Genomic DNA, 24,531 nt, shown 5'->3' with positions numbered 1-24,531 from the left:
TCAACCACTATTTTATTTTATTTTATTATTATTATTATTATTATTATTTTTATTTTTATTTTTATTTTTATTTTTATTTTTATTTTTATTATATTATTAATAATCTTTTTTGATTATTTAATGGAATTGAATACAACATTATTCACAAAAAACAAAATAAAACATATTCATATAATAACAATAAAATAAAAAAAATAAAGATAGCTTTTGTCGTCAAACTGTGTAATCATCTTAATTTTGGATGAAATAAAACAAAGGAATGTTAGATTTGTCAAAACACATCTTATTAGTATTCTTATATTATATTTCATAAAATATTAGGTTTATAAAACAAGTCACATGTCTCATTTTTCTTTCTGTTTATTTACCAATTGTCTCTCAACCAAACTTGGACGGTATTTCAGCAGCAGCCAGCTGGCTATTTATCCATTGAGCCTGTCAATCATCCACAGTGCCCGCCCCCAGACGGGTAGCACGTTTCCTGCTGTATCACCTACAAAACTGGACACTGGACACTTTTACACAACAAGTACGTCATTTATGTAACTGTTTATTTAATATCGAAGTATTTCGCTTCATTTACAACCAAACTGCGATGGTTTTTAACATAACATACATTACATAGGACCAGGAAATGAAGAGCTGGAACAGGTGCATGCAGGATAGGAAGCTCAGCCAGCTTTGACAAATACATCTGTGTTTATGTTTATGGTTTGTTGCGTTTTAAAGACGTTTAGAAAGTGATTCAAGTCAACTTTGCTGGGTAGTTATGTCGACGGTAGATAGCAGCTGATGAATGTCGTGTCAGTGGGGTCTGATGAGGACACACTGTTGCTACAAACAGGGATAAGCTTTCACCTGTCGTCGTGATGTTCATGTTATTCCTCCTCTGATGTTCTGCTAACTTTACTGAGCTGCTGTGGTTTCTTCATCATAACACACTCCTCTGGGAGATTTAGATGGTCTCATTTGGTTAAAACTGTTTGGGTTTGTTAAGAATTCAACCTGTTTATGTTTACCTCCTCCTGGTTGCAGTTTTGGCTCATTTTAATGCTGTAATTTATAGATTTTGTGGGCACAAGTATGTCCTTGACAATTCAGGGATATGATGAACAGTGTTTAAAGGTCCCATATCGTGAAAAAGTGAGATTTTTCATGTCTTTTATATTATAAAGCAGGTTTAAGTGCAGTGCAAATACTGTTAAACTATCAAAATGCTCAATATATGGAGAAATACACACACAGCCCATATTCAGAAATTGTGCGTTTGATACAAGCCGATTTCTGTCCATTTGTGATGTCACAAATATACAATATTTAGACCATTACACGGTTTTAAACGTAAAAATCCTAAATGTGTCCCAGTTTGTTTCCTGTTGCAGTGTAAGTGAATAACATCAGCTGATAGGAAGTAAACATGGACTCAAGCTGTTGCCTAGCAACGCAATTCCATTGCAATTCCGTTGCAATTCCATTGAAATGCACTAAAACGGAGCGTTTCAGACAGAGGGTAAATACAGGTATATTCAGACAGACTGTACGAGGAAAATAAAGTTGTTTTTATTAACATGACAGCATGTAAACATGTTCTAGTAGAAACACAAAATACAAGTAAGAATCTGAAAATGAGTATGATAAGGGACCTTTAAAACTTTTTGGGTTTGTTAAGAATTCAACCTTGTCTTTATGAAAGACACTTTCAAGCAGGGGGAAACTAATTTAGGGCAGTACTATGTTTATGTTTACCTCCTACTGCATAATATAATAATGCACTATACTCATTTTTAACAGTCTCTTCTGCACTATATTCACTTTTTTAATAGTCATGTATCACGGCTGTTACTCTGCACTATATTCAGTTTTAACAGTTTTCTTCATCTCCTTGTATTTTTATATCTGGTATATTTTGTTGTACTTTCTACTTTGCACTACTAACTTTTTTACTGTCTTTTTACTAACATGTTTTGCATTATGGAACTGTGATGCTGGGAACTTGAATTTCCCTCGGGATTAATACAGTTACTATCCATCTATCTATCTATCTATCTATCTATCTATCTATGTATCTATCTATCTATCTATCTATCTATCTATCTATCTATGTATCTATCTATCTATCTATCTACTAGTGGCATGATTTAATGCTGTAATTTATAGAGTTTGTGGGCACATGTATGCTCTTGACAATTCAGGGATATGATGAACAGTGTTTATATCATGAGGTCATTTCTGGAATATCTAAATAATAATCCCAATCTCTGTATTTTTTAATCCTACATGCAGGATTTCCTGACTACACTGCCCTTTCCCCCACAATGGCCTCCTCTTCATCAGTTGGAGATAACCAGCTGCAGAGGATAATCAGAGATCTGCATGGTAATTAAGCTGTTCACACTTAAAATAAACACCATCCCTTACATTCTCTTACAGTATATTGCACATTTTTTTTAATGTGTACATTTTGAAGTTTGCATGCATGTGTCTCCAATCAGGAGATATCAAGGCAAAAAAAATAGTAGAATCTGCATACAGTATTCAAGATTCAAGATGTTTATTGTCACGCTGGTTATACAAGTACAATCATGTGAAATGCTTTTTTGCTGGGAAGCTCCATTAAGAATAATAAGTTATATTACAATTATAAAAGGAAATACTTTGTACAAGGCATATTAAGAACATATACAGTATAAGATATATGATTGGGGTATTGCAATTGTTTATTGTTTATTGAATTTTTTGTATCTTGCTCCCAGAATAATTGCAACATTAAATAAGGGATGCACCGATCTGTCTTTTTCAGTTCAGACATAGGACATAATCTGATATTTGTGTACGTGTTAACAATGCTGTTACTGTCTTGTTTAGATGCTGTGTTAGAGTTGAGTAAAGAACACAACGTGTGTGGTGAACCTGTAACTGATGACAGCGCCAACCTGCACAAGTTCTTCTATAAACTAGAATACCTGCTACAGGTATGATCTCCTATACAATAAACATTTTGTTTAGAGTTTATCACGATGATCCAGTTTGTGTTTGAAAGTGTAACAATGCTGCTCAGCTGCCTCTCCAGACCAGTGGTCTCCAACTTGGGGATCGGTACCTCTAAAGGGCTGACAAGACAAATCTATAAAGAGGTTGTGAGATGATTAAGTTAGAAAATAATAAGAAAATACTTTTTTTAATGCTGTGTATATTCTGTTTTGTCTTAAATCTCTTTTTTTTTGTGTGAAATACTCATGAGTTTAACTTTTCAGGCCTCAAACCATTAAAAAGAAACAACCTGAGAAAATCACATCACTATTTGGTTGAATTATCCACATTTCAAACATATGCGACCTGTGACAACAGGGGTTGTGACTAAGCATTGCTTTGCTACGAAGGGTCACACGTTTAAGAGATTGGGAAGCACTGGTCTAGACTCTAGACCAGTGCTTCCCAACCTTTTTTGGGTTGTGAACCACTAAAATGAAGCACTGAAGTTGTGAACAATTCCACCAAAGAGTGATTTACTTTCTCTGAATCGGTTGTTTTATTTGTTACAGACCATAAAAGGTGCAACTATGAGTATTTCAAAAGAAATGAGTAAAAAGAATTACATAAATGTGTGTAGAAGAAAGACTTCCCCCCCCCCCTCCCAGTCCCATCAATTATCTTGTGACCCATTATACTCATCTTGTGACTGATTGGCAACCACAGCTCTAGAAAGACTAAGATGAAACAGGGAGGCAGTTCATAGGAAGGATATTAATTACAATGTGAATCAACAGACAGCAGTGTCTGACAGACACAATCCACGCTACTGAGGACATTATAAGGTGTTTTGTGTTTCTCAGTTTGACCAGAAAGAGAAGACAACGTTTCTTGGTCAGAGGAAAGACTACTGGGATTACTTCTGCGACTGCCTGATTAAGATCAAGGGAGCTAACGATGGCATCCGTTTTGTTAAATCCATCCCTGAGGTAATCCTCCTCTGTCACACACACACACACACACACACACACACACACACACTGTACCCCTCGGTGCCTCGGCCCAGCCATGTCGTGCAACACTCGGAGACACACAAATACACATGACCATGTCACTAATCCTCTGGTGAGTCAGGTACAGTAAGACTGCTGCTAATTCACTTGCTGCCTTACACCTGTTTCCTCCTCACCTTCTATCCTGGGAATTCACAGTGGTGAGCTTCATACTGAAATACAGTAACTGTAGTTGAATTAGGCCTAGTTTGTACTATATTTAATTTGTAGCTTGTCTGTTAACCTGATATTAACATTTTCTTTAACAAAATAATAGTTAATAGTTAAAACAAAGTTATTTACAAATTAAATGTTTTCTGTAGATTTTGCCCTGTGGGGTGTTGGCATATGCAAGCCATGTTGTTCTCTCTAATAGGACTGCAACTAACAATTATTTTCATTTTCAATAAATATTCTGTTTATTTACTCGATTTATAGTTTAGTCAAAAAAATGTCCATCACAATTTCCTAAAGCCAACATGTGACCTCTTCAGATTGCGAGTTTTATCTGACCAACAGTCCCGAACCGGAAGGTATTTAATTACTATCATATACAGTATGACAAAGAAAAGCAGCAAATTCTCACATTTGCGGAACAAACTAGCAAGTTTTTGTATTTTTTTTGCATGAAAAAAGTCTTTCACAATGAGTGAAATATTGCCAGTTTCTTTCTGTCAATTGCCTAATCGTTTGTTTGACTAGTCGTTTCAGCTTTACTCTCTAAAATGTAAGCAAGTAGCTGTAGTAATCTGCTGTGAAATAACAAAATGTAAATATGATGTGACAAGACTGTATATTACATTTTCTTCACTGTCCTTTTGTTATTGCTGATTTTCTGGATATGATGGTTCTATTACTTCTAAAAAAAACTGTATTACTGACATATTTTTAATATTGTATGCAAAAGCAGCCTGATAATACACATCCAACATCCTAGTTTGGATTTCGATTTTTAATTATTTATTTTTTTAGCAAAAACCCTGATATAAGTAAACTGTATTCTAGCATGAGAGAACAGAAGTCCTACTTTATAAGCGTAGTAAGAACACACATTTAATTTGATGCTAATTGACTCATTCATTAGCAAAACATATCTGTGGTTTTAAGTTTCCAGCAGTCAGTATTTTTTTTCTTTAAAAGTCACATAGTTTAGTCATTACCAGCTGAGTGCTAATTTCTTGTTAAAAACCTTCGGTGCTTTTATAGAATATTACTTTTACTCTTCTTTCACTCTTGTTGTCGGTCAGTCTCTGATGTAAATTAGTCTCCAGCTGGTGTCCTTCTGGCAGATCTGTGGGTCTGTTGTCTTCCTTAAATCCCTCCATCTGCTGATGTATTGGAGAGTCTGGATGTACTGACAGATACTGTACATTTTATGTCTATGCAGTGGTGACCTGTAGACTTAGACATCCTTAAATGTTCTCTGCCGGGACACATTTTAATAAAAGACAATTTTACATTGAGCTTGAGCTGAAATTAGTTGATTAATTGGTTAGTCAAACATCAGAAATATATAAATATTTTATTACATTTTTCAAGCTAAAAACATATACATTCCCTGACTGCAGCTTCTCGGATGTGAGGATTTTCTGCATTTCTTCGTTTTACATAATTGTAAGCCAAATATCTTTGGACTTTGGATTTTGTCAGAAAAAACAAGACAATTGAAGAAGTCATCTTGGACCCTGGGAAAACCGCTTTTGTTATTTTCTGACATTTTACAGACTAAATAGTTAATTGACTAAGAGTGAAAATAATGGGCAGACTAATCAATCATAAAATGAATCATTAGTTGCAACCTTATTTAAAACAAACAGTCTTTTAATGTCACATTCAAGTAGAGATTATTCAGAAAGTAGGAGCCATTTATGTGAAATAGTTTGACCTGTATGATACTGACTAGACTATAAAAGAACACTTACTGACTACTGAGGTTGGTCCACATTACACAGTGAGGTAGTGTCTGTTTCTGTGTGTATATGAGTGTAAAAGTACACTAAAGTGTATATTTGTGTGTGTTCTCAGTTGAAGACATCACTGGGGAAAGGAAGGGCCTTCATCCGCTACTCTCTCGTTCACCAGCGTCTTGCTGACACTCTGCAGCAGTGTCTTATAAACCAGAAAGTCACCAGGTCAGAGGACGCACATTTACACACGTACAGTATATGCATATATATTTGTCACTTTTGTTGCCATCAAGCTGCTGAGACATGTCATGTTTGACACCATTGAGGTACTGTATATGGTGTGTTGATGTCCTGTTCTCAGGAAGCGTGACTCTCCCTTCCTGATTTACATCTTATTTCTGTTTTTCACAGAAAACACAACAGCATAGTTTAACCATAAACACCTACAGTCACGTCTCACTTCCTCAGCTGTTTTACATTTGTATTTCAAGAGAGTGTTGGACAATAAGAGATGCAGTTAAAAGACATTCAATCACACACTATAGGCTCTCTGTTTCTCAATAGCAGCTTTATTGCGTATGTATGTGTGTGCGTGTGTGTGTGTGTCAGGTCAGGTATCACTTACTATATAGGCTAACCAATCACACACAATCTGCAGAAACTTGAAACACCTAATTACAGTCTTTCAAGTGCAATTTTTGTATTTAGAGAGAAATAGTTCAACATTTTGGTAAATGCACTTATTTGCTTTCTTGCCAAGAATTAGATGAGAAGCTCAATACTACTCTGATAAGGTAAATATGAAGCTACAGTCGGTAAGCATAGCTTAGCATAAAGACTGGAAACGGGGAAACAGCTAGCCGGGCTCTGTCCATACAAACATGAGAATGATATCAATCTTCTCATCTAACTCTCAGCAAGAAAGCATTTCCCGGAAATGTCCTAAAATTATTCCTTGAATTATTTATTGCAACTTCTCTATCTCTTCACTTTATTTATGATTGTGTGTATCTGAGTGTGCCTGTGTTAAACAGAAAATGTATTGTCTCAATAAAGTTAATTGTTAACTATCTAAATTCTCAAATAGTCAAAAATCAATTAATCTAAATGTAGGGCTGCCACCTCTTAGTCGATAAGTCGAATAAACAGTCGTTTTGGTCTTAGTCAACTAAGATTTCTTTAGTTGATTAGTCATGTTTGTATGCTTTTTTCATGCTGAATTTGCTGAGTGAGCTTATTTCCAAGAAACTTATGAGCACATCTCTCAGTTTTACAGATCTGTCGATTAAATCGACAAATCAGTTTGTCGACAAAATCGTTAGTTAGTTACTTTGGTCAAGGACAGCCCTACCTTAGTGGCCGAGAACCAGACTTACAGTATATTTGGGAAAGGCCTGTATTTCTAATTTCTTCAGCTCTCCAGTTAACACACACTCAAACTTCCTCCATTTTTACTTTTTTGTCTTAATAAATTGTGCTCCACTCCACCGGTGTTAGCTAGTCTCTGGGTGATGGGGTACGAAGTATCCCCGAAATACTTCACTTTCTTCATGCAAAGCTCATTATTAAGTTATTAAATCCAAAATGCACCTAAACACTTGACTTTTCTGAAGATAAACTACAAGTTAACTCTAGTGTGTGTGTGTGCTGTACATCGTCTGGGTGCTGCACTGTGCTTTTGCGGTTGAGTTCAGCTTTTTTCCACCAACATAACTTTATTAATAATGTCATAAATCAATTTTTGGCATTTGAGAATCACGGGTAACAATCGCGATTCTTATGTGAATCAATCCCCCCACCCCCTACCCTTAGTATCTGTGGTTTATATAGTACCTTTATTTTTATTTTTCATGCTTTTATTTATGCTGCATGTCCCTCCATGGGATCAGTGAAACTTATCTTATTTCATTTGGTTTTATGGTATCATATCGTACCATAAACAGCACAGTATAAACTTAAAACACATTGCTTAACCAACAGTATAAACATAAAATGTTTGTGTCCTTGTCCTCAGTATTGTGTTTTATGTTTTTTTGTTTGTAATCTTCTCACGCAGTGACTGGTATTATGCTCGAAGTCCCTTCCTCAAGTCTCACCTTACTGCTGACATTATCAACCATCTTTATGAGCTCAACCAGATCCAATTTGACGTGGCAGCCAGAGGTTACGACCTCGATGCAGATTGGCCATCCTTTGCGAGGTAAACAAATTCCTACATTTATGTGTTTATAATTTTACAATCACCAGTTTCCTTTTGTTGAAGGAAAATACAAACTTGATTCTGTATGTTTTCATGAAGATAAAAAACAGACACTTAATGAAGTAGTAAAAGCTTCTAATTCTTCCGCCTCGGGGCTGGAAATGATTTGTAAATTGATAGGAGACAGACCTCAAGTAATTTGAAATAACACCCCAGTTTAGTGCAGCTAATGTAGAATCATGGTGAAGCAATATTGGGTATTTCACAACTGGAAGTAACACTTAATTATCTGATCACTGCACATTCACAGCTCTTTTTTTTGCTTGAGTGTGTGTAAATGTGTGTGTGAGAGTCAGTGGGTGCCGACAGTGTGCGAGCGCTGATCGCTGTTCCTCGCGTCAGCACCTTTGCCAAAACCTTTCACATCCCTGTCATCAATTTGCAGTCTCTCTACAGGCAGTGGACACAATTTTTTAAAAAGATTAATTTGTGTTGTTGTTTTTGCATCACATGATTATGATGATTGGTTAAATCCTACAGTGTAAAGCAGAGCAGCAACACCTGCAACAACACAAACTATGGTCTGGAAGATTACCTGTAAAAGGATTGAATCAACGCCTGTCACACACATTATGAACAAGAAGAAACATGATATAATTCACAATAGCATTATTTCTTTTGAGGGCTATTGTATAGGATTACATAGATGGTAAAGATACAGTGTGTACAATATGGTGTAAACCCCCTCTATTTTTTGCAGTTTCATTCTAGGTAGCGCTTGAGAGCAAATACAGCACTTCTTCTGCTTGTCATTTCACACAAGTAGCCTGAAATTACATCCGCCCAAACCCTCAGTTTGTTGTTTCACATGAATCGTGACTGGATGGAAACAGTTTCCTCACTCTACAAGAAAAGAAATACCTAGCATATTACAACATATTGCTCTAACTGTCCCTCCAGAAGTAGGCTTACTCTGAAAACAGTTCACTAACCTATTTCATGTGAAGTCTGAATGCAAAATATTACAGTATAAGGTGTTGCTATATCTTTAAAGGCTGAGTCTTTTATCAATGGACAAAACTCTTTTTTCACTGTTTATAATGAATAGATTAAAGGTAATTCAACATTTGCTATCAGGGAATGGGAACAATGTGCTTGTGGAAATACGATCGCGTGACAAAATTGGTAACACTACCACAGTTTGCTAATCATTTCCTAGAAGACAACTGAAACACGGTTGCAAATTGTGACATGTAGTCGTAGATTCTTAAGAAATTTCAGAGAAGGAACTTTGTAATTTTGTCACTAATAATAGGAAAAATTGAGACAATGTTCTATTACTAAACTTTTAATTAATTTCAATTTACTGGTAGCAAAGCTTTCGTTTGACGAAGCAATAATCCATGTCAGAGATCAGCTGAACATAAAGAAATGTAAACTGTGCGGTTGTAAATTACAGGCAAACATATTCAACAAATTTAGATATTTTTAAAAGATAAGTTATTATAGGTTTCTAATAAATACAAAATTTTGTCTTTGAAATTAATTTTAATCAGTTTGTTTAGTCATTAAGGCACACTTTGTTTCAAGGAAATTCCTCTGAAAATGAACAACCACATATAAACCTTACCTAATTATGTTCTCTAACTATTGCATAATTTCTTGGTTCTATCTTAAAAACTCTGTGAATAGTGACTAGTATGTACTTGGTATTTGTACTTTGCTTATAAGAAGTACCAAATTACATTGTCCGTCCTTTCCAGGAAATTTCTTAGGAAAAAATATGAAGAAATTCGGGTACCTGTAAAGTGCAGTTTCACTATAGAGCCACCTAATTACTTGTTTCTGTCGACTTGAGTTCCTCTTTTGTGTCAAGATTGTTTTGTTTTTGTATTCAGCTGGATGTTATGTTTGTCTTACTCTTCATATTTAGCAGATGTTAATGACCTTAATGTTTGGTGTCTCATTATGTCAAAGGCGAACATTAGGCACCGCCTCATCAGCTTTTCTGTGGAGGCCTCCCAGTCGCTGCTCCAGCGTCAACAGTCTCATTAGCAGCTACTCACACTCACAGGTACTCACATACTTAAATACAGACTCTACATAGACAATCCTGCACAAATATTTGAGTAAATGTGACTGAACTTTAAAGCTCTCTTGTTCCATTCACTGACCAGGCGCAGGAGTTTCTCCCAATCCCAGACCTGAATCACAGCCTCCTTGGTGAACTAGGTGAACTAGGTGAACTAGGTGAACTAGGTGAACTGGGGGATCCCTCTCCTTGCAGCATCGCAGAGAACCTCCGCATTGAGCTCGACCAGTCTGAGCTCAAACAGCAGGAGCTCCTGGTCCGGGTTGAGGAGTTAGGGAAAGAGGCTGCTGAACTGAAAGGCGTGGTTAAAGACCTTCAAGGCCAGCTATTAGCTGCTCAGAAGTCCTCTGGCCTCTCTGAATCCACAGCAGCCCAAAGTAACCAAGAAACAGATAATCGGGAGAGAGCAAATCACCTTCAAACCTGTAGGGAAGCAATAAACGGTGAACTTCAAGTCAGACTCACAACTGCTGAGAACAAAAATATGGAGCTTCTCTCTAAGTTGGACGAGGCTCTTAAAGAAAAGGGACAACAAACCGCAAGCTACTGCGACTCAGCCTGGAAAATCCAGGATCTCCTGGATAAACTCAAGACAGTAGAGGAGGAGAGGTTGGAGGCAAAGAGAGATGCCGAGGACAGGTCCAGGCACTCTGAGCGTCTGTCCCAGGAATTGAAACTCAGGGAAGAAGAGTTGAAGAGCAGCGAGGAGAAACTAGCTGATGTAAAAGCCGGAGCCCACAACGAACGCGAGGAGGCGCTCAAACGGTTGGAGGAGCTCCAAAGTGCGGTCGGTCGAATCCAGGGGGCGCTGAGTTTGAAAGAGAAGGAGACGGGGAACTTGAGAGCCCAGCTTCAGGATCTACAAGCATCACTGGAGTGCAGAGAGCGGCATGCGGACGACCTCAGGAAAAGACTGCATGAGGAGAGGGAGGAGGTAGAGCAGAGATGTAGCATGAGCAGTAGCCAGAATGAGGAACTGGAGAGCCACCTCCTGGATGTAAGAAGGGCTCTTAAAAATAGAGAGAAAGAGCTCGCCGTTAGTTCAGAGAGAATTAAGCATTTTGAGGAGCAGTTGGAGAAGCTAAATGTTGAGAAAGAAAGTCTGAGCTCTAGACTCGCTGATCATGAAGTTGTTTCCTCTGAGAAACTTGAGGACTACAAAACCCAATGCAGCAATCTCATTGAAATAAACACTAAGCTACTCCAAACAGCTAAGAAGAGTGAGGGGAGCATCACAGAGCTGACTGAGAGCAGGGCGGCCTTGTTAGACCAGATAGCTTCGTTCAGAGCTTCCGAGAAGCACTTAAAGGGCAGAGTTGAGGCTGCAAAGATGAGTGTGGAAGATCGGGAGAAGAAGCTTCTAGATGAAAACCTGCATTTGGAGGAGATCGCCCAGAAGGCGCTCGTCCAGAAGGAAGTGTCTGATGCTCAATTAGAAAAGCTGGAGCATGAGAACGGGGAGCTTCTTGAGGCCCAGTCCTCGTTGAAGAAATGGTTGGACACAACTCAACAGGAACTGGACTCGCTCACTGCCAAAGCTGCGAAGTTGGATAAGAACCTCAAAGTGTCCCAAAGAAGCCAAGCAGAGTTACTTGAAAAACTCCAAGAAACTGAGGCTAAACTGAGAGACCAGACTGTTGTATGTGGACGTCTGCACGCTACAGCGGAGGAGCTGGAGAACAGGAGCGGGGAGCTGCACTATGAAAAAGGAGCTGCAGAGAGTAATGAAAAAATGCAGAAGCTTCACGATGAGCATCAGACGTCCTCAGTGGAAACCAAAGAGGCCCCGTTCAGGCTAGTCATAGCTGAGGCTCAACTGGAGCTCAACCTAGGGGAGGTGCACCGGCTCCGGGATGAGGTGGTGGAGCTCAGGGCACAGCTTCTAGCAGGAGCTGAGGAGAAGATGAAGGTTCAGGCACTGCAGGAGGTGACGGAGTCCTCCAAAGAGGACCTCCGCGTCTTAGCAGAACAACTCAAAGCCCAGGTAGAGGAGCTAAACCGCCGGCATGTGGACGAGATCCTCCGATCCCGGGAGCGAGAAGAGGCTCTTGTCCGGGAGCGTGACGGCGAGGCTCAGGCTCGAGCAGGTCTGGCTGCAGAGGTGACGGCCTCCAGAGAGGAGCTCAATAAACTGAAGCAACGCTTTGAAGCCTTGTGTCTGGACAACGGTGAATCCAGGGAGGCGCTCCATAGAGCCAACACAGAAACAGCTGAACTCGGCGTGCACGTGTGCATGCTAACCGCTGAGAACGAAGAGGCTCGCCTTCGCTGGGAGGGCTTGTCAACAAGGCTGCAAGAGCTGGACGACGAGGCGGTTCAGGAAGCAGAGAGGCTGAACAGCCGCATGGAAAAGCTGAGTCAGGAGAACCAGCGACTCCTCGATCGGCTCCACAACAAGGAGGGGTTGTTGACAACCAAGCTGCAGGAAGAGCTGAGCAAGGCCCAACAGGAGGTTGAGGCTGTGCAGGCAGCGAGCCAGGAGGCGATCCAAGCACTCCGCTTCCAGCTCAGCAGCCAAGCCATGAGCCACGACGGCCAGCTCCAGGTCAGCCACAAACAGTTTAGCATGCTTCAATGTGTTTACACAATTATGCTACATTCCTGCTAATGTACAAATCTTTTTTTATCAAAATAAGACTGATAAATAAGACTTCACAGTGCATCTCCTAGACGCAAAATATAAATACAATTGTGCTAAAACTTTTTACCCAAAATATTATTAATATCAATTTCTACTCTGGACTGCAGCCATAACATAACGTTCACAGGCTGCTGCTGCTGCAGGGTGGGTGTGCAGCCGTTTATCTGCATAACCTGGTTACTAATGTTCATGTAAACATACTGCTTGATTGTTTTATGTTGGGTAATATCAGGAAAGCTACTGTAATATCTGGACTTTTACCACATTTGCTAAGTCAGCAGTTGATGAATTTGTGTTATGTATTCTCATCCAGGCTGTGAATCAGGAGTTACAGGAAGTGAAATTACAGCTGACGTCTGAGCAGGAGAAAGTGGTCGACCTGGAGAACAAATTCAAACAGCTAGAGGTGAGAGGATTCACTGATTCCAGATCCGCCAAAAAGTTTTGTACTCCCATCATTAGCAGGTTATTTTGGCCCTCGTCTGATCACTAAAGCAGTCAAAGGATGTTTGAAATCATGATAGTGGAAGTGGTTTTAGGCAAGGAAATGAAACTTAAAACTGTTAAACACGGCCTGCGCCGCAGACGACACTGCAACATGATGCATCAGACAATATATATATATATATATATATATATATATATATAGCTCAATATGTCTAGGATTGATAAATGAAAACACAAATTCCAGTTCCATTGTGTATATCGACAATTGAAGTAATCATAACATTATGGTCACAGGCATAATTCACAAAGAAGCAGAAATAATGTCTTGCTTTGCTGTTCTGATCGCAGGCTGAGAACCAGAGATATTGCCAACAGATTGAGGAGAAAAACATCCAGATGGCCGATTCTGAAAATCTCATCCAGCAGAAAGAAGACGAGCTAATCCATCTGAAAGGGAATTTATCAAGGTGAGATACTGTATTCATAATCACGCATTCTGGACTGATTTGGAGCTCTGTGAAAAATGTCTTTAATCTTGTGTGTTTAGATCTGAATGTTTATTTTTCATTTAGCATGCCTGATCTAGGAATTTGGCATGTTTGTTCTGTAACTGTTTTTTGAAATGTAAGCCTAAAAATAACAACTGCATGGACACAATCAGAGTCACCTAAGAATCCCCATGTTTTTTTTGGGACGTATCATGAATCGGCCAGTGTATGTATGTATGTATGCAGGTCTGAGGATGGTCTCGCAGCGGCTCAGCAGACATGTCAGGAGATGAGTGAAAATCTTCGGAGAGTCACACAGGACAAACAGAGCTTTGATCTTAAGGCGGGTGCTGAACTCGATGATCTTTACCGCACCAAAATCAATTTGGAAGAAAGACTTGTAGAACTCATCAGGTATGAACATACAGATTTACTCTGATTTACCATTGCATACCATGATTTTGTCTTTGCTTTTCTCTTTTGTTGGTGAGGTTAATTTGATTTAAATATGCACAACGCAGGGTTGAGACATGATGACTGGAATTGTTGGGTAATGCCTTTGGGTTTTGTGGTTTTTAAATGACAAACATACCATCTAGATTGCATAATCTGAAATATGCTTGATGGTGCTCTCTGCAGGGAGAAAGATGCACTGTGGCAGAAGACGGATGCCCTGGAGTTTGAGCAGAAACTGCGGGATGAGGACGCGGAGAGGGACGTCAACTACTGTCTGGGCTGTCACAGTCAGTTCAACTGGTGGCTCCGCAAGCACAACTGCAGGTAAGATGGTCCTTTGTATAATAATAACAAATGTAACCGGGTTCAACGTTAATGGGGTGCGTCTGTAAATGGGTCAGAAATCTACTTGCCCGATGTCAGACTTGCCCCTCTACAAATTGTTTTATTTATTAGCGGTTATCAAATAACAACAAAGACTAAAGGTAATTGTCATGTTTACTTTCTATTGAAGAATCAGAACAAGGACACAGTGTGTCATAGATGTGAAGCAACAAACATTTTTGCATTTTCGTCCTTGGCTCTTGGACAACTCTTCTGATAATTATTTTCACTCCTCTGTCAGAAATCTTGCGAGGAGCACCTGGTTGTGGCCAGTTTATGGTGAAATGATGTTCTTTCCACTTCCGGATTAGGGCCCAACAGTGCTTACTGGAACATTCAGAAGTTTAGAAATGCGTCCGTAACCAATGCCATCAGTATGTTTTGCAACAATAAGGTTGCGAAGGTCTTGAGAGAGCTCTTTGCTTTTACCCATCATGAGATGTTTCTTGTGTGACACCTTGGTAATAAGACACCTTTTTATAGGCCATCAGTTGGGATTGAACCAGCTGATATTAATTTGCACTGACAAAGGGCCGGATTGCTTTATAATTACTGATAGATTTCAGCTGTTGTCTTGGCTTTCCATGCCTTTTTGCACCTCCCTTTCTTCATGTGTTCAATACTTTTTCCCTGTGTCATTTCACATTATTACACATCACTTAATTTCTGAACTTATTTGTTTTGGTTTCTTTGTATGTATGGATTACTTGGATTGTTACCAACATCTGGTGAAAATTTCATGTCAGTAGCACCTTTGGAAATATATTTACTGAGAAAAATGGTGACGTGTTCAATACTTATTTTACCCGCTGTATGATATACAGTATGTCACCAGCTCAACCAATAAAATGTATGTCAAGGCCACTACTTTTAAACTAGTAGTGTAATGAAAGTTTTTCTCGACGGCTAAAGCACATTTTCTGAAACATTATTGTACATTAAGAGCAATTACCACATCAATTTATACACAGCACATTTATATATGTATATACTGTATGACATTTATACACACAACCTCAAAATATTTTACTCATATGCCAAAAGTAAATAAATTCATCGTTGCCACCCAAATGACATTTCCCTTTGGGATTGTTTCGGTCAAATGTCACAGGAACTGAAGTCCAGTGACATTTAGTTTCTGTATTTCACTTCACATTTAGACTTACAAACTGTAACCCAATAGTGCAGTCAACTAACTTCATCAAAACTCAATACAGATGTCAGTTTGCTGCTCCATATTCTGGAGGTGTGGTTTCTTTGTAAAAGTCAGTCTAACTCCATGTACTTGTAGTGTCAATGTGTTTGAGTAAAGAAAGTACATGGATTGCACCTGTAAACTATTTTTCCAATATGTGATTAGCTGCACTAAAATTTGAGGATAAACATTTTACTAACTGAATTTCAATATTCACCTGTTATCAATTCTAGTTTACTTACATTTATAAAATAATCATGTTTGTCATTTGGCTCAGATATTTTGCATGTGAGGATTTACAGGCCTGGGGCGTCAAACTCATTTTAGTTCCTGCTCGGGCCACATAAAGCCCAATTTCATTTCAAGTCGGTCAGACCAGTAAACAATTGCTTAATAACCTATAAATAACAACACCTCCAAATTTTCCCTTTCTTTTAGTGTAAAGAAGTACATTCTGATTACGTTCACAACTCATGTACAATCCATTTACAAAACAGATGATGAACAGCCTGAGATGTCTCGCTGATCTCTCGGCTACGACTAAAAACAGACTGCTGTTTCCTCAAACCTGCCAAAAATTAATCTTCTCTGTTCTCAGTTGTCCTTGCAAGTTTTTGTAGTTTTCGCCATGATGAGTCTCAGAATATCATAAAATATCAGCATAGACAGAAACGCAATCCAGGCACTCCAAAATATTAAAATGGGCTTTTAACAAACCGACGGAGCGGATGTGGCCTCACCTATATGGTATCGACAACCAATGGGAGGCAATCACACGATCACGATAACACTAACTACAAAATATCATGAACACAACATTAAAATGATTATGGTGTGATTTTTGCAGGGATCTGTAGCAAACAAAGATGTTTTCTTAAGTCTGTAGAATATTATTTGCAGGCCAGGACATTTCTGCAGCTTGTATTTTGACACACATTTCACCTTTAACAAGTATTGCGATGTCCTCCTCATCCTGCGATTTGAAAATTGCGATTTCGATAAAATTACGATTAATTGTGCAGCCCTACAGGATAGCAATGATTTCAACAAAAACAACCTACTACCTTCAAGATTTAAGTAAAAATGTCCTCCCCAAAACTTTTCTTACACGATTAGTCCCTTCAGCACTTACTGATAGAGACTTGTTTTTCTCTTCACTGTTGACTATTCAAAGATCAAAGCTGAAAACTAAAGATGAATTGTGCTTTTGCTGTTGTGACTTCTCAAATTTAGAGCATCTTTCTGCAAGATCTCAGAAATGTTTAAAAAAGCATCTTAAATGCACATTTTATCAGTGGCAGTTTCTTGACAAAAATAGCAATTGTTTATTTTCTGATGCTGTGTTTTACATATTGACTTTTTTTTATTTATCTATCACTATTTTAAAATTAAATAAACTCTATGGGAATTGATTTGAAACGTGCTCTATAAAAAAACTTGCTCACATGCTAAATCCTCTCTATACTACAATAATCTACATTTCAAAATGATAAGCAGTTTTTACTCAATCCATGTATCTCAATCATAATGTGTCTATTCCCAGACTGTGTGGGCGTCCCTTCTGCTACTACTGCTGCAGTAACACAGTGAGCACCCAGCAGGGCCAAAGAGAGCGTTGCTGCACGGACTGTTACAACCAGCACAGTGCAGTAGTTGAGCGCCACCCACAGGAGGAAGTGACTAGCAGCACACCGGGGACACCTTTCAGTCGTTTGCTGCAGGCTGGGAGAGCTGTGACGACTGGTTCAGGTAACAAGACACACACACACACACTCTAAAGTAATGTGCCAAATGCTGAGGTAAATGCACACTTTAGATTGGGGTGTGTTGGCAAAAGCATACACAGTAGCTGATGTTTATTTTCTAGGAGCAGACGTAGGTGACAAGCCGGATGATGGTGTTTTTGACATCATCACAGAGGAGGAGGTGAGCGGCGTCTACGACAGTGACTCCCTCTCTTTTGCCACCGCCTGCTCTCCTGGACACGGACAGCAGGGGGCAGCACAGCTGTAAGTATCTCACATGCATTCAATCAGAGGAGGCACTGTGGCACAGAGAGTTGGTAAACTATGACATGAGATATTAAAACCAACCACAGAAACAGATTTTGTACTTACAACATGTCACCTTCAAAACAGCGTGTTCAGTCTATTCCACATTTAGTGCTCACAGTCAGAAAACTGGAAATGTTTGCAGCAGCATGTTTCAGTTACAGTTGTCTTTTCAGCTTTAACAGTTTTCCAGATACATTGCCTAGAAAATGACTTTAAAAAATGACACTACAATGTGTGTGCTTTTAATGCTATGTGTGTGTTTTGTGTACTCTGTGAGCCACATCAAAAACTTGCTCCATTGCCTACAGATGGACGATACTGTAAAATAATGTCTGATTCACTTTTAATTTATTTGTTACAACTTGTAATTCCAATGGAATTGATTCGATCTTTTGAAACTTAAAAGTGAAAATAATTCTCTACAAAATGTATGTATAAATGTGAACTATCATTCACTCTTCTTAGAAACAGCAGTGCCAGTGCAGGAGACCTCACATCAGAAGATAATGACGACCTCAGTGCTACAGTACAGGATGCAGAGATCTGCCTGCTAAAGTCTGGAGACCTCACGTAAGTTTCACATGCAGTGAAAGTGACATTGGAAAAATCCTGAGTGCAGCAGAGTTTTGTTTACGCGTGGATGCGGTCACAAGGTCAGACTTGAAACTTTCAGGAGAAGTTTCTAATAGACTCTTCTTGTGAAAACGTTGCACTAAATCTTAGAATGGGAAGTGAAACATGAAGTTGATGCATGTGTGGCATTGATCGCTTCCCTAAATGTTACTTGGTACATGTTGTGGGACCTGCCTCTGTGAAATGCTGTTGAGCAAAGCGCTAAATCCTATTTTCAAAACTAAAATATATTGTGAACTTTTAAAGGGGAATTCCATCGATTTTACACATCATAGTCTTGAGTACTACTGCATGTGAAAAAGGTTGTATAAATCCTTTTGTAGCTCCGGAGCGAGCTGCAGAAATAATGATGTCACTTGAGCCAGCGTCAGTTGGAGCTGACGACTACAAGCTTGAAAATGTTAAAAAACTGCATTTGTGGAATTAAAAAGAAGTGAGCTTACCAGATCTCATCTCTACCTGGGGCTAGCAGCTCGAGGCTACATCAGCCGCTACTAGCATAACACACCTTTATCTCCAACTGAAGTGTCAGCGTTTGAGTTGCATTGTGGGTAATGTAGGTGGCAGGTTTTGACAAGGAAGTAGACGAATGCGTGGATTAGAAGAGACGATATCTCTGGTTCTGCTTCATCGATTTTTGTACCGTTTCATTCCCTGTGCTGTAGGCTCTCCGTCCCCTTCACGGTGGATGACATCTCTGGGTTTGGGGACAGCTCCCGAGAGCTCTTCATCAAGTCCAGCTGTTACAGCACCATCCCCATCACCATGAGCGGTCCCGGTCCCACGGTCTCGTGGACGTTCACCTCTGAACCGAAGAGCATCTCCTTCAGTGTGGTCTACAGGGAGAGTACAGACACTCCACTGGAGCAGGCCAAGGTGAGACACCAGTACTGTATGTGAATGAAGTACTGTATATCAATGAAGGGAGCATGCATACAAAATGCCTCCTCTTTAAACCTTAAAGCCACCCACACATGATCAGCACTGGCTGTGCCATCGTTTTCCTATGGGGAGAGCGGCGCCGCCCGACGAGGCGGCGTGGCGCGGCGCCGCGCCGCCCGACGAGGCGGCGTGGCGCGGCGCACTGCTCGAAATTGCCACCGAGCGCTGCTCTCAAAGTTCAAATTATTTCAACCTCGGTGGCCACTGACCTTTTAAAAAAGCGCAACCAGTGAGATAACAGCTGCAACTGTTGTTGCCAAGGCGTTCCTTGCACACTTTGTGATGCCATATTATACCCGCGCTGTGCTTTGCTTTATGCAGGTCTCTGCGCTCTACCTCACGGTTAGCGAAGAGCAAATTTCCTATCATTTGAAGGCAGCTTTACAAAGTGTGGATACACTTCACCAAAGTCAACCAAACAACTGCGAAATACAGTATCTGCCGGAGGATTTAAGGATTTCAGTCCCTTGCTTAAACATTTATCTACCAGCTATCATGTTAAAGGGAGAACTTATCATTTGCTAACCTGAGGATGATGAGTGCTTCGCCTCAACCGACCACAAATCTGTGACCTGTAGCAGTGCAACTGTGAGTTCATCTTCAGGTAAATGTTAAGAGCGTTGTGCATGCAGAAAACTCTGTGATTTATTTAGTATATTTTCTGATTGAAAATATTTGCTCTTCCCCCCCAGTGAAGAGCAAATGCCATTTTCCCTCACAGCAAAATGAGTCAGGACAGGGCAGTGACTAAATATGTGGTGAAAGCAGAAAACAGCACAAAGACCACCTACAAAGACTCTGAACTGATTCAGATTTGATAAAATGCTTGTCATTCTCTCACCCTTTCAGATCTCTACCTAATGTATGCAGAAATATATATATATATTCTCTGCTGTAGTTATAAATGTCAGACAAGATTTCTATCCTTGGCTCTCCACAGGTCTTGATCGCACTGACTCGCTGTAACTCCCACAAAGAGACGATCCAGGGGGAACTGAAAGTCAGAAACGCTGGAGAATACACACTCGTCTTTGACAACTCTTTCTCCAGGTCAGTCAGGAGTTTAGCACAAACTATTATTAGTAGCATAAAAACTACTATTTTTGCATAGATGTCAAAACGAGACAGGAAGGAGCAAACATAATAAAACCATTCCTCTGTTATTCCTGTTAATCAGGTTCATCTCAAAGAAAGTGCTGTATCATCTGAGTCTGGACAAGCCCGTGGTCTACGATGGAACTGACCTCCTCTGAACTTGACCGGCAGGAGGAGAAGCAGGTGTGAAACTGACTTTTGAAACATTCAGGGCGTATGAGCTCATGCGCGTACTGTAGTTTCAAGACAACTGAGTGGGAGTCTACTGACGTTAACCAACCTCAATGAAAGGTTCCGACATTTTAAAAAATACAATGAAGTAAAACAATGTTACACTATTGAATATGAGCATGCACTAAACTTTTATAAAAGCCTGACGTTGTAGTTTAAATGTAGCATTAAGGGTATCAAACTTCACTCCAAGATGACTGGAGGATTGTTGCATATTTGTGTGTGTACGTGTGTGCGCATACAGTACAGGTTTCTCATACAGATTTAGCTCCTGTAGGCAACTTTCTTTACTGCATCCTTGCAGAAGTCATTTTTTTTTCTTTAACATGAGGTGCAATTGTTTGATAAATCCCGGTTTGTTCTCATTATTTGCCTTGTCTCATAAAGTAAGGCTACTGTCTTTTTAAAATGGGATTAATGTGCTCCTTGCACAAAAACACATTTCCCACAAGGAGTGGGAGATAAATCCTTGATGTGTCGTTGTATGTTGTGTTATCAAAATTCGTCATGATTTAATAAATGTCCCAGAAAATTAAGTGAGAAAATGTTCATAAATAAAAGAACCAGACAGAAATGTCTGTATTTTACTTATCTAGGGAATTAAATATGTGACAAATCATAAACAAAAACCCATAAAAATACAATATTGCCATGAATTATATCCTGCTTATTGATTAGCAACATTACCCACAATGGCCTAATACACCCAGAGATATTAAAGGGAGGGTTACCACACTATGAATGGTTGAGCAAAACATCTCTGACAAAATCTCATCGTCACACAGAATCTATCGTCATATCGTTCAACAAGGAAAATATTACATGAACGAGACATGACGGGAAACGAGAAGTAGACTGATGTTGAAAAGACTACTAGAAACCTAACTCTAATTTAACTCAACCTTAACTGAATTTGTTTTACTTTCTTAAATGTACCATTAGCATATTAGTCAGCTTTTCATGTAACTAAATCTTTAAATCGGTGTGTTTGGTATCAGGCTGTTGCAGAATTAGTATTGGTGTCAAAAGCATGTACTGTAATGTGTTTCACAGTTCATGCTCATTTCACAGTCCGTGCAGTATCTTCAAGATCGTTGCCTTTTCAGCTGTCGGAAATTACAAGAAATAGATTTGTTGTGTTGCAATCGTGATGAAGCAGAACAGGAAGAAGAAGGACTTCTGCGAAAGCTGCAGTACCGCCACATCATCGCGTTTTAATTGTCTTCGGGAAACAGGCTTTAATTCAGTTTCTGATGATTGAAGTTGAAGATTCCTCTGCATGCAAACACTAAGACTGTTTCTGCATTTAAACCCTCAAGGGTAAAAAAAAGAGGGAGCACATACAGTATCAGAATGGAAGTTTCAGTGCTTTAAATTTTTAGTTTTTACTTGAATCGTCACTCGTGTTTTGACAAACAGTGAAGATTTAGCATTAATCTTAGTGAAGATAAGAGCTGCAATGACATTTATTTTCTCATGACATGCATAAAGCCTTTAGATGATAAAAGGTTTGTTTTAGAGAAACAAACAATTATAATACAGAATAGTTTTTATTTATAGAGTGCTTTTCTAGATGGAAAGTGATGTTTGTTCTTAAATACAGTTGTGTACTGTTGCTGTGTGATGTTTCTAAATAGAGAGGTGAAGTCCCTCTCCTTCCGGTGGACCCCATGAAACCTTATTTCGGAAAAAAATATGTATTGTAGTCAACGGGGAGAGACAAATATATTCACGAACTACAACGCATGAGCACGAGTTGTTACAACCACCTTTTTTAAGACACGTAAAAGCTTCAAAATAAACAAGCGGGGTATTTATTGATGTATTTTATATTTTAGAACAAAACTTTAAAATATCTTTCCCTAAAAACCCCGTTCAAAAAAAAACATTGACTTTGAGACGAGGGAACCGGAAGTGTTAAAATACAAACTGATCTCTGTATTTTAAGACTCATTCCTGTAGCACTCTATAAGGTCCCATGGTGGTCCACCGGAAGGGGCGGGACTTTGACTCTCTGTAAATTCTGCAGTGTGTCGAATATGAATCACAGCATACAGCCTTCAAATAATCCAAAAATCACTTTTATACTTGTCTTATATGGACTGATATTTGAAGGCTTCAATGTTAATGTTTAATGTACCTTTTTGTGTCTTCACTCTGGTCATTTGATTATACTGTAACATTGCTTTGCTATTCAACAGTGAATTGACAAATTCCCAAATGTCTTCCACTATTTTAAAAACGTTTTGTAACTTATATTTTGAACATGACATGATGAAGAAGATTAAGAAAATGACAAATGAAACGTTTTATACATATCTGAGTAAGAAGAGTGACATGCTGCCAAATATATCGGGGGAAACACATTTGTCTATTTTATTGTTCTTGAATGGGAGTTTCTATTTAAAGGCATTGCAACATGACTGCTGTATAATGCACTTTTGAAAGGGCTTTTTGTTGATCTGTATCGCATCAGCCTTTGTGCCAGTTGATGAATGTTTTGTTTTTCTTTTCATTTGTATCTAGAGAGTGTGTGATTGTAGATGTTTACTGCTGGATTTGTCAGAGTGAAGCTGTCACTCTCTGACTTAACCTGTAAATGATTGTTGACAAATGTTTTATTGAAATGTAATTTACACACTAAAGATTTATGATAGAATGGATTTAAGACTGTGGACAAATAAATAAGGATTGTGTGATAACTCACGAGTGATTTACTGTCATCTGTCTACTGAAATCATATATCGAGATATCACGATACACAATTATATTGTTTAAATTGATAATAACAAACCCATAATAAATTTACACTTTACCATGTGGTTATTTCATATCGGCTAGTTATTTATTGAATTAACAGAATTCATTCATTGGTACCAACCATGTCATACTAGCTTGTCATGAAGGAGGTTAAATAATGCTCCAAACTTGCGCTAAATATTGGCGAGGAAAAAGTGTCATGGCCATTTTCAAAGGGGTCCCTTGACCTCTGACCTCAAGATGAAAATGGGTTCTATGGGTACCCACGAGTCTCCCCTTTACAGACATGCCACTTTATGATAATCACATGCAGTTTGGGGCAAGTCATAGTCGAGTCAGCACACTGACACACTGACAGCTGTTGTTGCCTGTTGGGCTGCAGTTTGCCGTGTTATGATTTGAGCATATTTTATATGTTAAATGCAGTACCTGTGAGGGTTTCTGGACAATATCTGTTATTGTTTTGTGTTAATTGAATTACATTAAAAAATATACACTGCATTTGCATAAGGCAGCATATTTGCCCACTCCCATGTTGATAAGAGTAATAAATACTTGACAAATGTCCCTTCACGGTACATTTTGAACAGATAAAAAAATGTGACTATTTTGCGATTAATCGCGATTAATTGTGATCAAATATTTTAATCGATTGACGGCCCTAATTTGTATACATTTACGTTTTATTTCCTAATACCTGTGACATGGTGATATTCATTAAAAATACAATTTTTTACCAACAAAAAATGATACGATGCACAATGGAAGGCCAATACCAATAAGAGTTGCTGGCAGTATGTTTTAATTTTTTTGCAGCTGTAATCAGCTCCCTCATTTGCTTTGTGCTTTGCATTGTGGGACAATAGTGTCCATCAACAGCACACTCAGAAGTCCGTTTTAGTATGCGTATACTGACTTCTTTCTTTTTTTTTGCCCCTTTTCCAATGTGAACACACTAGACACAAAACCTGCCTAGATTTAGTA

The 24,531-nt window shown here is 38.9% G+C and overlaps 1 protein-coding gene across 2 annotated transcripts; it reads left to right on the top strand.

Annotated features, from left to right (window-relative positions):
- The first annotated feature begins 457 nt into the window (after nucleotides 1–457).
- Nucleotides 458–23,493, top strand: LOC141777425 (FYVE and coiled-coil domain-containing protein 1-like). 2 transcript variants are annotated; one of them, XM_074651654.1, is made up of 18 exons: nucleotides 458–529; nucleotides 2,284–2,376; nucleotides 2,866–2,972; nucleotides 3,834–3,959; nucleotides 6,048–6,154; nucleotides 7,986–8,129; nucleotides 10,107–10,203; nucleotides 10,307–12,766; nucleotides 13,176–13,268; nucleotides 13,658–13,776; nucleotides 14,044–14,211; nucleotides 14,437–14,577; nucleotides 17,376–17,581; nucleotides 17,700–17,841; nucleotides 18,352–18,456; nucleotides 19,185–19,395; nucleotides 20,402–20,511; nucleotides 20,639–23,493. In XM_074651654.1, the coding sequence occupies exons 2-18, from the start codon at nucleotides 2,316–2,318 to the stop codon at nucleotides 20,712–20,714; spliced, it is 4,473 nt and encodes a 1,490-aa protein (XP_074507755.1). In that variant the 5' UTR covers nucleotides 458–529; nucleotides 2,284–2,315; the 3' UTR covers nucleotides 20,715–23,493. The 2 variants fall into 2 exon arrangements, with proteins under 2 accessions (XP_074507755.1, XP_074507756.1); XM_074651655.1 differs by having other exon boundaries at nucleotides 478–533.
- Nucleotides 23,494–24,531: the final 1,038 nt, after the last annotated feature.

Source organism: Sebastes fasciatus, chromosome 11, assembly GCF_043250625.1.
Source record: "Sebastes fasciatus isolate fSebFas1 chromosome 11, fSebFas1.pri, whole genome shotgun sequence".
NCBI classification, from domain to species: Eukaryota; Metazoa; Chordata; class Actinopteri; order Perciformes; family Sebastidae; genus Sebastes; species Sebastes fasciatus.
The sequence above is the reverse complement of the archived record's forward strand: the minus strand, read 5'-3'. Positions and strand labels throughout refer to the sequence as shown.